Source organism: Mytilus californianus, unplaced genomic scaffold (assembly GCF_021869535.1).
Source record: "Mytilus californianus isolate M0D057914Y unplaced genomic scaffold, xbMytCali1.0.p SCAF_6, whole genome shotgun sequence".
NCBI classification, from domain to species: domain Eukaryota; kingdom Metazoa; phylum Mollusca; class Bivalvia; order Mytilida; family Mytilidae; genus Mytilus; species Mytilus californianus.
This window is the reverse complement of record NW_026262712.1, coordinates 67,740,340-67,754,464: the sequence shown is the minus strand read 5'-3', so window position 1 is coordinate 67,754,464 and position 14,125 is coordinate 67,740,340. Positions and strand designations below refer to the sequence as shown.

At 30.8% G+C, this 14,125-nt stretch overlaps 1 protein-coding gene across 2 annotated transcripts; it reads right to left on the bottom strand.

The window, feature by feature from the left end:
* Nucleotides 1-2,434: 2,434 nt before the first annotated feature.
* Nucleotides 2,435-9,969, bottom strand: LOC127704358 (ETS homologous factor-like). 2 transcript variants are annotated; one of them, XM_052208390.1, is made up of 5 exons: nt 9,787-9,969; nt 6,412-6,652; nt 5,658-5,777; nt 4,813-5,005; nt 2,435-3,941 (listed from the first exon to the last, which is right to left on the bottom strand). In XM_052208390.1, exons 2-5 carry the CDS (start codon nt 6,611-6,613, stop codon nt 3,845-3,847), a joined length of 612 nt encoding a protein of 203 aa, XP_052064350.1. In that variant the 5' UTR covers nt 6,614-6,652; nt 9,787-9,969; the 3' UTR covers nt 2,435-3,844. The 2 variants fall into 2 exon arrangements, with proteins under 2 accessions (XP_052064350.1, XP_052064349.1); XM_052208389.1 differs by lacking the exon at nt 9,787-9,969 and adding an exon at nt 9,470-9,756.
* Nucleotides 9,970-14,125: the final 4,156 nt, after the last annotated feature.

Genomic DNA, 14,125 nt, shown 5'->3' with positions numbered 1-14,125 from the left:
TAATTTCGAAAAAATGTGATACAAGTGGAAAATATCAATGAATTGAAAAAATATTAGGATCAAACTAAACCATGTTAAAAAGTTGTGTACTCACAATAAGTATTTTCTGAGTAATAAAATTTTTAATTTGTATAAGCAATCCGGTCAGTGTAATCAGCCAAAATGTTGAGAAAATGGGTGAAGTGTAAAAAGAAATTATTTTATCAAAAATATATACATCCTATATCAATTTTTTCTTTTCAAAATTCTTAGATATGTATTTTTTTCAATCATTCATAACAAAGAAGTTTATATAATATTCTTTTCGTTCTATAAAAAAAAGAGAAAAATCCTAAATTTACAATATTTTCAATATGGTCAATTTGACACAAAAAAGCAACAACATTTTATAAAACTTTCTTATATTAACACCTACCTTTTTTTTTTAAATTAAATTTATTCAGATTGGTCCACTTCATCTTAAGTGAAAGTATGAAAAAAAGTTTAATTGTGAAACTGTGATTTGTTTCATGATTATAGCTCAAAAATGGGTAAAAATTGATGAAAAATGGGAAAATCATAAAAATGGGGTACTTTCAAATGGCCGTAGCAAAAAAAGAAGTGCACCATCATATGATTTTTTCTTCATCAATTACTTTCTTACAGTCATATAAATCCAAAAATCAGGTTAAGAAAAAAAGTTTAATTCTAGAAATTTGTGGCTCCTCAGAGGTGTACATCCTTAAAATCTTTTTGTCAAAATTTAAACCATTCACAAGCGTACGTCTATTCTTTAGGTTTGACGTCGGGAGTATACCTATGACATTGTTTAGATGCCAAAGACAATGTAAAAGTATCGCAGACTTTTTCGTTTTTGGCATTTTAAAGCTAAAATATTTACTTAAATGGAATTTATTTTGATATGTGGCATTAGAATGGAGATAACTGTATTGTGTCTTAAGCTTAACCTTCGTAAAACGTAAATTTTACTGTCGCAGGTTGAGGTTACCAAGCAACGCGATCTAATTTGTAAGCCAGAATTACCTAGAAGATAAACATTCTAAATGTTCTGAAAACTGTCTAATCCGTAACAAAAAGATATGTATTTTACATGGCTCACTCTGGGTAAATCTTTTCCTATTTACTGTCGCTAAAGTCTAGCCAGTCTATTGTTCGTGTGCATTAGCTAGCACAAAGGCAATTGTAATATAAAAGCTCTATGACATTGTTTTTCTGCTCAACAATAAGAGGAAGATTATTTTTTGAAATTTCGCGCAATTTGCAGATTCCAAAATGGCGTATAACAGAGTCGGATAATCAGTATGTGGGACTAGCATATCGATAAAGCTTTAAACATAATTCCTGTGAAAGACCAGAATGAAACACCCTCCATTTAGATTGAAACTGGGAAGTTTGTATTTTATTTGTTACATCCGATTAATACATCTTTTTTTCGGAAAAAACCAAGGATCATATTATTTTGTTTTTTTTTTTGCACACTGGAAGCCAGAATTATTTATAAAGAAATTTGTGTGTGTGTGTGTTATGTCCTGTTTGCCCTATTTGCGAAAGCTTTAATCGGATTCCGTGACAAACTTGTACTTTTACGTCAATTTCAGTTAAAAGAAGAAAGACAGATCTTTTTATCAAAAACAGATGAAAAAAAAACATAAAAATTACTAAAAAGGTCCGTGATGTATTCTTTTATCTTTTTTTATTCAAAGAGTGCACACAGTCCTGTCTTCTCTGTAATTCCTATGAAGAAATCATATGTAGATATTTTTCAATGCTAGAAAAGTATTTCGCCATTCCGTATCACTTTTCGCGAAAATGAATATAATACTGATTTGAAAGATAAAAACAGATAAGAGCAAATGCGTTAGAGAATTTAATCGAAAAATGTGAATCTTTTGTTTAATGTGGAAAACACTTTTTGCATCCTGGAGGTATTAAAAACTGGTGTTACTTAAATGACGACACAAATCCTCTTTTTTATCACAGTTTCTTTCCATGATCAAGATATACCTTGCTGACAAATGTTGAGAAAAAAAACACCGATTGAAATGAAAAGGCTGTTTGGTCTTTGATTTTGAAGAAATTAATAAAACGTTTTGAAAATTGCAAGAAATAAATTATGTGAGAGTAGTATTTTCCTTCATCAGTACTATTAGTAATTTATGAATATATCGGCTCTTTTATATTCCAAAAATAAAGAGCCGATTCTTCTTTTGTATGTGAATAAATTATCTGATCCAGCGTAACAAATGTCCCCGAGTGAATTTATGTGTGAATTAAATGTAACAAGTGGCGAGTTTAAAACTGAAAAAAACACTGAGAGGTTATCTGTGTCATGTCGACACTGATCTCAATTTCTAAATTAATGCCATATATTTATATCGTTTCATATGCTGAACATTACTTATTGCAGATAATAAATAAATGTAACAATTAGAAGTCAATTATTATATTTTAATAAGCATTAAATAAGTAAACAATAACAATGGTGTATGTAGAATCTTTTGACCAATGTTACTTTTTAACTTACCAGTAATGTTTACAATAAAAACTTTACAAACAACAAACAGCTGTTTTTCTTTTTTCTAAATATACATGCGATTCGGTTTTTGATTGCCAACTCGGATTCTTCTGCCTAATTTGAGCCGAAAAATCATTTAAGATTTTATTTAAACGTTTACTTTTAATATATTCCAAAAATTGAATAGGTCAACAAAAACGATTTTTTATTCACTGTTGAATGTTAAATTTAATCATACATATATAAATATTTATGAATATTAGAAAATATGATCCCAATTTTCAGATTTGTATTTTTTTCTATAACTTATTGCCTGTATTTTCCCTTAATGTGCAGTATCATAGTTTTGCCATCTATTATTTTTAGGTAACATCAATGATTTAATGTAAAGTAAAAGTCATGCATATTTTTATTTTTACATATAACTCATACGAAATGAAAAGTTCAGAAAAATATGAATTGCAAGGATATATAGATTTTGAACCTTGCAAAAAAAAACCAAACAAACAAGGTGAACATTTTGTAGTTCTCATAGGCTTTCGATTAATAGAAATTAAAAAAATATATATAAAGCATTCATCTGATATATAGGCAGATCAGTGGTCGCTAAACTAAATGAATCCAATAGAACTGAAGGAGAATACCGTCATTTTATAATCAAGGTCATTGTTAATTAGTTGAGATCATTTGTAATCCACGGTCACTTGGTAATTTGTATCCGATGATGCCAATTTAACTACAGAGAAGCTTTTTTCTGGAATAACGTCCATAAAGTATGCTTAAAGTTAAATTGAATTAGAGAAAAGTAAAAACTAATGAAGCAAAAGAATACTTAAATGCAACATTGAACTGCAGCAACATTTAAGCCTAATTTACATTATACATTTGAAAATGTTATGTCAGTAAACCTTCAACGAATCAAACAAAGATTTTGATGTAAATTATGCTATTATCAAAATATAACTTATAAATGATACTATTACTTACATGGGTTATGAAATAATACTGTTTGCATTTGAGATCTTTTATGATCATTATGGATAATTATGAATGACAAATGATATTTGTTGGTTCATAGCAGTGTTATTGATTTTAACACAATTATCAACATTAACGTCCATAGTATAATAACAACAGTATAACAATATAAACATTTTTTTACATACAAAATTGAGAGACACATTCGAATCAATGATTTAGACAATCAAATATTGTTAAAATAAACATAATAATGCAAAATGCTTGCAATCCACATTGTATTTTTAGTACCGGTTTTTATAATACAAAAGCGAAAAGTTAATACAAATCAGTAAAACAGAACAATCAGCTCTAACTTGATGTTCCCCATCCATGAGACTTTGGTCCAAATTTGTACACAAGACGCCTTTTTGATACAGGTTCCATTATTTTACGTTTATAATAATATCTGAAAAAAAGTATAATTCGAAAACTATCGTAGTGCTTTGTATTTTTTAGTGACAGAGATTACGTATGATGAATTGAAGTTTGTAAATCTTTGAGAATGCTCATAATAAAACATTATAATGGTTTCCATAGTCTTGCTATACATTTATGTGGTATCTTTTAAATCTTTTTAAAGTTTGCCTCATATGAAGTTGCCTGCCATTCAGGAGGGCCGCAATTACTACACACATGCTTCTTCGGAATTTTTTTTATAAAGGAATCTTGATTTCAAAATGTTGCTTTGGCCAACTAATATTTTTCTTGGCAAAATGTTTTTTGTATTAATGTCTTGAGATAGGACCAAATGTTCCTGTTAAACATCAGTCACATGACTAAAAAAGTCAAATCCTGCAGTAAAGGACAAAGCAAGGATTATACCAACAGCCTATTTAAACTGTTTTGTTTCACATTTGTATCTTATTTTTTTACAACCAACATGACTGATATGTTTAAAAGCAATTTCCCAAAAAGCTATGCTATTATTTTTGCGCATATAATCTTTTTCAGGTACACATGCGACAAAAATTAGGTAACCCAAAAACATAAAACGTTCGAGAGAATGATGAACTGTTGCCGAAAAAATATCTCTGGCTTTTGAGAGGATGATCCAGTTAACATATTTTGTCATTAACCCCGTGTAAACTGTATTTGTTCTATGTATCAAACAACGGGTTTATGAGCAGTGTCATTTAAGTACCAAGCGTTATTGAAAGGGTCTCATTTCTTGTTTATTTTAATAAATCAAAATGGATGTCAGAATTTTTGTTTAAATCGTTTCTTCACAGTGAAGTTGTGAAATTTCCTAAACAGAAAGAAAAACATAAACTAAATACCTTATTCCACGACTCATATTTGCATAGTTCATGCCAGAATTGTTCTTTACATCTCCCCACATCTGTGCTATTTCCTTGTTCTTAACAATTTTAAACTCGCCAACGCTTTGGTTGATCCACATAATATGAGAAGGATTAAATGCTGGGTTTGATAACAGATTTAGAAGAAACTGCCATAATCGAATATTACCATCTAAATTCCAAAAAAGAAGGACTTTGCATTATCATCCATATAATATCCTGGAAAATTCCACAATTCATTTACTCTTACAAACAAAAAACTATTCGCAAGTACAAAATATTAAACAATATATTACACAATAGTGATGATAGTAATCTATGATTTGCTGAATGCCGTGAACTGATCAATAACTTTGATATAGTAAAACTTAAAAAATCGTTAAGGGTTCTGTATCTCGCCTGCAAATGGTTCCGTCAGTTTAAAAGTGTAATGTTGACTGTAAAAATTAATTCCAATTATCAGTTAGATGCAGAATTTTTTTTTTAATTCAAACTTTAATCTGATGAGTTAAGCTTTTTTAACTGATTTTCATAGTTTGTTCTTATGTTGTACTGTTACAGCAATATGAGGTTTTCCCGATTGTTGAAGGCCGTTCGGTGACCTATAGTTGTTAATTTCTGTGTCATTTGGTCTCTTGTGGAGAGTTGTCTCATTGGCAATCATACCACATTTTCATATTTTTATATTTTAAAATACTGTTAAATGAAAAAAAAACTATATATTTCCAAAAGCTGCCAAAGTTTCAAAATTCTATGAAGGTTTCCTAAAGCCTCCGCGATATAAAACGAAACTCATATACTTTCCCGTTTTTAAAATTACTCACGTTGTCGACAAGGACTTGAACTGTTAATATTCCTGCTGTTCGATGTATTCTGATGACTATCTGAATCTTGAACTTCGTTTCTATCCATACCACGTACAGTTGTAGGAATTAATGCAAGGTCTAAAAACCAGAATAAATACGTATGTACAAATTGGGTACTATAATGTTTATTTTCACTTATTGTAGCTATACTTTGAGGTCAACTATAATTTACTCAAATAACATACCTTAATTTAGAAAAGCTTTTATTAATAACATCGAATAAAAACATAGCCATCTGATAATACATAAAAAGGATAATAAGGATAATAAAAATAAAGATTGGACTGTAAATAAACTCATCATAGACACCAGGTGATAAAACGATTTGTGGGCCAGACGCGCGTTTAGTCTACAAAAAACACCTCAGTGAAATATACTTTATCATCCAGGATACAGGATCTGCTTACCCTTCCAGAGCACCTGAGATCACCCCCAGTTTTTGATGGGATTCTTGTTGCTCAGTCTCTAGTTTTCTATGTTGTGTTTTGTGTGCTACTGTTTGTCTGTTTATTTTCGACTTATGAGTTTGAATGTCCCCTTGGTATCTTTTGCCTCTCTTTTATTAGCCATTTTCCTCTTTATTCCAATGATATCTAACCAAATTAATTGTTAAAATTATGGGACTGATTTAAGGTCTTTGATTAAATTCTGTTTCTACCATTGCAATTTTAAAGAATTACCTCTATTTTATTTTTCAAAATTGAATACAAACCTTCTCCGGAATCTGAAACAATTTCCATATCTGTAGAAGTTGAAATGTCATATTGATATTGTTGTATTTGTACCACTGTTTCATTTCCAACTATTTTTACTCTCAAAGATTGATCTTTCTGATGACTAGGGAAATTTCCAAAATCTTGCCAATTATCAGTATTCGTTTGGTCTGTGAAAACCGCGGAATGATCTGACCACATATCTAAAAACGTTCTCTGCAAAAAGTCGACTTACTGCAACTGCAAAGTATTAACAATTAAGATAAACAAAGAAAAATCAAATAAGTTTAATTGATATTGAGATTCATTTGAATCGGTATGTGATAGGTATATTAAAGTATAAATAGTTTACAAATACTAGTATATAGAGTAAACAAGAAAAAAATACACGAAGCACGGGACAAGATACGAAAATAATTAAAAATAAAAAAAGTAAAACACAAGAAATGAAATATCTTCATAAAGGTGAACTTGGGCATATCCACTTAATCAATGTTTAATTGTAGCTTATGTCAAATATGTTGAACCAGGATTGAGGATTAAGGAACGCTGTTACGATATCGTTTAAAATTGAAAAAGAACTCATGTTTTATGGGGATTTTTTATTTAACCATCTGCTTCACTCGTTTAACCATACCCCACCTCCTAATATTTTTGCAGCTCTGATAATGTTTAGTTTCTCTGTGTAAAGTTTTATAAAAATTATTTTGTGACTCATCGATCAACACCAAAATCAATAAATAATAAGAGAAAGGCGTTCTCTTAGGTAAATAAATCTGTAATGCGTTTGTAATAGTACTATTATGGGGGTGTTTAACGACCTTGACTATTCACGAGGGTCTCGAATGATCGGCTCTACCTTACGCCTTTTGGGGTATTTATATAACTTATTTTTACATTACGGTATTTAATGTAATTCAAGACACAAAAAGAAAAATTAGAATTAAAAATAAATAAAAAGCTTAGGTAAAAAGAAAAAAAATAAGATAGATTTTGTACAACAAGGAATAAAAAAAGAAAGAAAGAATTTGAATAGTAAACAAAAAAGATACATTAAAACGTCAAAGCAATCAGTTAGACAGGTAAAAAGTTGTATTGGTTAATACCCTCTTTAAACGATAAATCAACGAGCAAGTAAACCAGAAGGGCAACACAGCCGACCTATCAAATAAAAGAGTTATTTAAATGTTTATTAGAATCGTAAAATTCGTAAGGTGAATTGTATTTAGATGTTTACAAAATGTACATAGTGAATGTGTTTATATGTTAGCAGTGTAACAGATGCGGCATAGTTGACAACTGTATCACACAGATCGGGTAAACTACTTTTTACCACAAACAAATTAATTTTATTAAATTATTACGACAATCGACAACTGGAAAGTTAATCAAAAAAGCATATCAAAATATACGATAAAAAAGTTTTGTCCCAATTTGAATTGACTGTTCTTAAAGCAGGCAAATAGTTATATCATATCCTTATACATAGGATTATTAATTCTATAATTTTTGTTGTTTAGGGAGATTAATAATGATATCTCGGTCTAGGTCTAAGTCATGTTACAATACATCGAATCCGCTACACATGAGGTAACCTCATCACAAATACCGAGAGCAATAAAGTGCGATCAAACATGAACAAATAGTGAAACATGTTAATAAATAAAAGATAAAATGAACAATAAAAAAGTTAATCCTCCGTGATTTTGACCAATTTTATAACAGAAGTGAAAGCGCGTTTTGATTTTAAAAATAAACGAACAAGTAAACATGGCAAAATATTATAGTTTTGCATTTCACCATCTAATTAAGTATTAAAACGCTATGTTTAATCAATAACCTTCTCACAGTCAATATTAGATTGTTAGTCTACACAGATTTATGTTTAAAAGCAATCACCAAAGTACAGGTCAATTTTTCCTTACTAATTCATTAGGTGGATGATTGGATATTTGAAAGGAAATTCCTCAAAAAAAAAACGCACCCAAAAAAATTTAAATCTTGCCACAAACTAAAGTACAATATATACATGCAATAAACGAGGAAAGAAAATGTATTCCCTACAAATCTGTGCAATGACTTGAAAATTACAAATCATATGTTAACAAGCAGACACTTAAAATACGATATGGTATATGTTTTCCATTCATAAATACTGAAAAAAACACGTTTAAATCTTTTTAAAACCTTTTTATCAAAATATCAAGGTCTATTAAGCATCATGAATTAACGAAACCTTGCAAGAGTCTTTATAGAACAATAGAATAAACACTATGTGAATGAATACATTAAAGCTATTTCTTAACACAGTGACAAAGATCAAAAGGTGGCGTGAAAAGGTAGTGACCTGTAGAGATATATGTTGATTTAGTGAACATGATTCTAAAAACTAGTTGAACTTATTTTAGCATCCTTAACACGGGATGACCCAGGGTTCCGTCGGGTATTTCTCTCACTTCCCTGGCTGTCTACTTTTTACGACAAACTGTTCTAAAAGGTTTTACTATTATATCATTTCTTTTTTAAATGGCGTAAATGTATCTTGCAAAAATAACATTACAACATAACTCATATCTGCAAATCCTGTGAAAACTGTTTAAATTAAAATATATGAAAAATATGCATTTGATTATTTTATATAATCTGCTCCTTTATTATACTAGTTAGTTAAATATGAATATCAGACGAAAGTGTCTTTTGCAGTTTATGAATATACAAAATGCAAAAAAAAACAAAAAAAAATACAACCAAACTCATTGATATAGAAAAACAATAACCAAAACATTGATTTTTGTATAGACTGATTTAAAAGATTAAACCCGCAAAGATGGATGAAAATCAGTGATATAGAAAAACTAAACTATAAAAACTTACTGACTGCTCTTTAAATTGACAGGTACAAAATTTATTGAACCAAATTTGAATTCTACTTCTTTTTTATTTCATTTAGAGAAATTTTTCTCTGGCAAGTGGGTTGATATCTTTTACAGACTGACTAACTGTAGATTTAATCTGTGGAGGTGGATGGAAAGTTCCTAATTTTGTAACATTACTTACCTTTTGTAATATATCTATGCTTTATAGTCCTCTTGTGTTTATCATAGGTGATGTGTGTGATAATACAGATTTACGCTGATATTAGATAGCGATTGAATTCAAGTGAAATGTTTGCTAATTGTTTAGCATAAAAAAGAGAAGGCAGTCTCGTACCGTTCTGATCCCAAGTCTGGTTTCGCTCTGGGTACTTCCCGTCCAAAGATCATATGCGCAGGTTTGTCTAGAATTCCTTCCTTGCTTTACGATTCAAGAGCAGCACTGTTTAAAAAAGACTCGCGTAAAGAACATGATTGGATGTGATATGTATAAAAGCTTACCTGTTTCATGCATAAACTCATACAAGCAAAAGTTTAGAGAACTTTTAAATTTCCTCGTATTCTTAATTAAATATTTTCAGATATCAAGTGCTGTCAATACTCAAATGCTTAACAGAATTTTGATGAAAAAAATATAGATCGATGTGTGCAAAGCTTGATTTATTTCCAAAATATAAAAATATTAAAACGAGAAAAAATGTTATCAGGTGTTATTTACTTCCTTGCGAAAAAAAAACAATTCGCATTACTACACGCATAACTTAATACTCCCTTCAAACTAATGTTATGTAATTCTTTCATAGTAATATGTGTTACTAGATTTTAAAAAAGACGGGAATATAAAAGGTGCATAGGGTACTTTAAATTAAACTCAAACAACATACATACGTTTCTTATATTAATATAATTCTTTCATATAAATCCAGTTGTTCCAGTTTTGGACAATATTAGCAGATTATTACATGACATTTGTCATATAAGATGAAATATCAAGTAGAGGACTGATATCGATATAGTAAAGCTAATATACAAATTGTCATGTTATAATCTGTGAACAGAGTCACTTGAATATGTCATGATAGTTTTATAATAAACTGAGAAAACTATCAGTGAATATACATGTTGTTTTTTTTTTCATTTAATATATCAACGGCACTACTTAAGTTATACTGGTAAAGGTTTCTGAATATATTTAAGAAATATTAAATCATAGAATAACTAAATGTGCACATAATTCATAGAAAATTCACACCGATTTTTCAGCATTCTCCTTTTACGCTAAAAATGAAATCATTAGCGCTACATATCATTTGCACTAATGGCGCTAATGATCCTTTTTGTGCCATTCTGTTATGTCCTTTAGAAATAATGTATTAAACCATTCTAAAAAGAACTTAACTGGTGAAATGGTTTGGAACTTTGCGGCACTTTCATAAAACATATGTTATTTGAATCAAATATATAATTGAATTGGTTTTGAAATTGTCATTATATATTTCATGTTTGCTATTATTTTGTCTTAAAACTGTTTTTTCAACGTAAGGCCGGAATGGGTACGCTAAATCCGATGCTTCATGAAGGATGAAATCAACGCTATCTGCAGTTGAACAAGCTTTGTCACATCTTCATGACTTTCCATAGGGGACCTGATGCAAGGACAAATTTCTGCTCCTATCCCAAATACCCTGATTTTCCAGTGGCAATCCACATTTCCCTTCATCATCCTGATAGACATACTTTGCAGAACCTACGCATTATATTTATTTTAGATTAATCTCGTCATGACATATTTGCCACGGGACGTTAACCAAGAAAAATCAAGTCATTCTAACTTTTTTAATATCAAATTTTACAAAACGCTCTTGTACATGTTGTATTCAATGGTAATGGTCTCAGCAGGAAATAGTTTTATGAGGTGGTGGATTGGTGTCCAGAATAACTAGTTTAAGCTGCTCACGATTTTCTCTAGTACAGTGAGTATTTGTTGGACAGTTGTCTCTTTAGCAATCAAAGCTCATTTCGTTTTTTAATGATTATGTTCAAGTGTATGATATTGAAATATATAAACCTTTAATGATATAAGAGTAGCTGTTTGATATGGTACTGTTTATTATTGTTCAATTTGTTCTTTTTCTTTTCTTTGTCGAATTTCTCTATTATTTTTTTAGAGTTTAGTGCGTTTCCTATTCCAATTTTTACACTATATCCCTATTGCATTTTAAAGAATAACAATGGTCGAGAAGTAAAATGGTGATTGCTGATCTTGTTAAACTCTGTCTTCTGTTCATGTCCCTCGTCAGACGTTTGAGTTTTTTTTATTTTTTAATTATTGTCATTTGAAGAAGATTCTTAATTCTTAATTCATTCACATTTTTCAGCCTTGTGTGGGATTTTTCCTTCCAGGGCTGGTTGAATCAGACTTTAATAAGGCGAATCAGACTGAGGTGGTGCGATTCAGTCTTAGATGGTGCGATTCAGACTCGAATATGAGCCAATTCAGACTAGGATGAGCCGATTCAGACTCGGATGAGTCGTTTCTTACTAAGATGGGCGAATCAGACATTGGTTTGGCGATTTTTAACTCGGTGGTCGGTTTATATTTATTAGGACGATTGTGACTTGAGTGGGGCTAATCAGACTTGTTTAGTGCGATTCCGCCTTAAGCAAGTGATTCTAACTTTTGTAGACCGATTCACACTTGGATGATACAGACTTCAGTGTTGGCGATACATACTTGGGTAGGAATTCAGATTTTAGGGAGATGATTTAGACTTTGGTGAATTGATCCTGACTTTGGTTTGGCGATTGAACTAGCTTCCAGTAACTACCATTGCTCTCAGATTGGTACATTGTGTTTTTTGTCTTTTATTTTGTCGTGATGTTTGTTTAGTTCGTTTTGATATGACGAGTCAAGCCTTTTCCAACTAGTTTGTATTGTGTGTTTTTTTTCTTCTGTAACACAACAGTTACAGATCATTTAAAGCATATTTTAGCACGCACAACATGTCTATTCACGTTCTTTGGTCTTTATTGGATAGTTGTATCATTATCAATCATACTACATATACTAACCCCGCCAAGTCAGGAGCCTGTTATTCGATGGTTGTCAGTTGCAGTTTATCATTTTTGTTTTTTCGCCTTTTGTTTTCAGCATAATTCTGGTCGTTTCTTTACACTTTTACATTGAAAATTAAGAAGATGTGTTATGGTTGCCAATGAGACAACCCTCCACAAGAGACCAAATGACACAGACGTTAACAACTATAGGTCACCGTACAGCCTTTAACAATGAGTAAAACCCATAAAGCATAGTCAGCTACAAAAGGCCCCGAAATGACAAATGTAAAACAATTCAAACGAGAAAACTAACGACCTAATTTATGTACAAAATAATGACTGAAAAACAAATATGATACACAGCAACAAACGACAACCACTGAATTACAGGCTCCTGACTTGGGATAGGCACATATAGACTGTGGCGGGGATAAACTTGTTTGTTGGGGCCAAACCCTCCCCTAACCTGGAACAGTGGTGTTACGGCACAACATAAGAAGAAACTCTGCAAAATAATAAACGAAAAACAAATATGAGAAACACCAAAAACTGACAGCCACTCAGTTACAGGCTCCTGACTTAGGACAGGCAGATATAGAATGTGGCGGGGTTAAACTAGTTTGAATGCGCCAACCCTCCCCTAACATGGGAAAGTGGTGTATCAGTACAATATAAGAACAAACTATAAAAATCAGTTGAAAAAGGCTTAACTCATCAGATGGACACAAATAAAAATACATCTAGCAAAAACACAGAGTGGACGTGGCAGGGTACTTATACATCCCAACAACAAAAAGACACTAAGTACAGATCTGAGAGTACTCACAGTTACTGACAGCTGGTTCAAAGCCAATAACAACTAATGAAAAAGTTTAAGACTAAAATATCAATCAGTACACATCCAACATCCAACGGATTTAGTGTAAGGACGTCATTAATAGTCAGAGAAAAACATGATTTTGTGCAATGCCAAGATACAGGTATCGACAGATTGTAGAGCTATAAATGTGTATATGTATATAACAATAATATTAAGTTTGATTTAGATTTAAAGATAACAATATCAATATTAATACCAATAAAAACAATATTCAAAGATCTAATTACGATGTTGAATTGGTAACCATTTAGAATAAGTTTATTTAAAGGATCGATAAGTTTACCCGGATCGTATATAAATTAAAGGGCTTGGTAAGTAATATCTCCGTAAAAATTAGGATGTGTTATCCCATCTTAAATAAGTTTTCTACAGGTACAACCAAACTTCAAAACCAAATCTTAATATCTATGGAAGAATTTAGTAAAGAAACCTTTACTAAATTCTTCCATAGATATAAAAATTTGGTAATTTGATTCAAGTAATTTGTTGTAACAAAATTCAGACTTCAAATTGGTTTATCTCATTGTTCAAGACTGTTTAAGATAGGTGTTAAAATCCCCGTCCTTTGGTCTCTTGTTGTATCTCACTGACAATCATACCACATCTTCCTAACCTTATACCTTGATATTGTATAGACACCTGTTTTTATATAGCATAACTTTCGTGATAGAGATATGGTTTCTATTTACACCAAAATTCCGTTTAGGTACGTAATGGGTATATCGAAAACTATCCCCAATTGCAAATTCCACGTGACCCTTACTTTTTCTGCCGTGGGTTTGTTTTTAATCATGCTAAATGTGCCAAAAATTCTGAAATTTTAATTGAATTATTTTCTGAATTATGCATGTCGTTATGTTGTACTTTTTAATACATGTTATAATAATGAATTAAGATCCATCT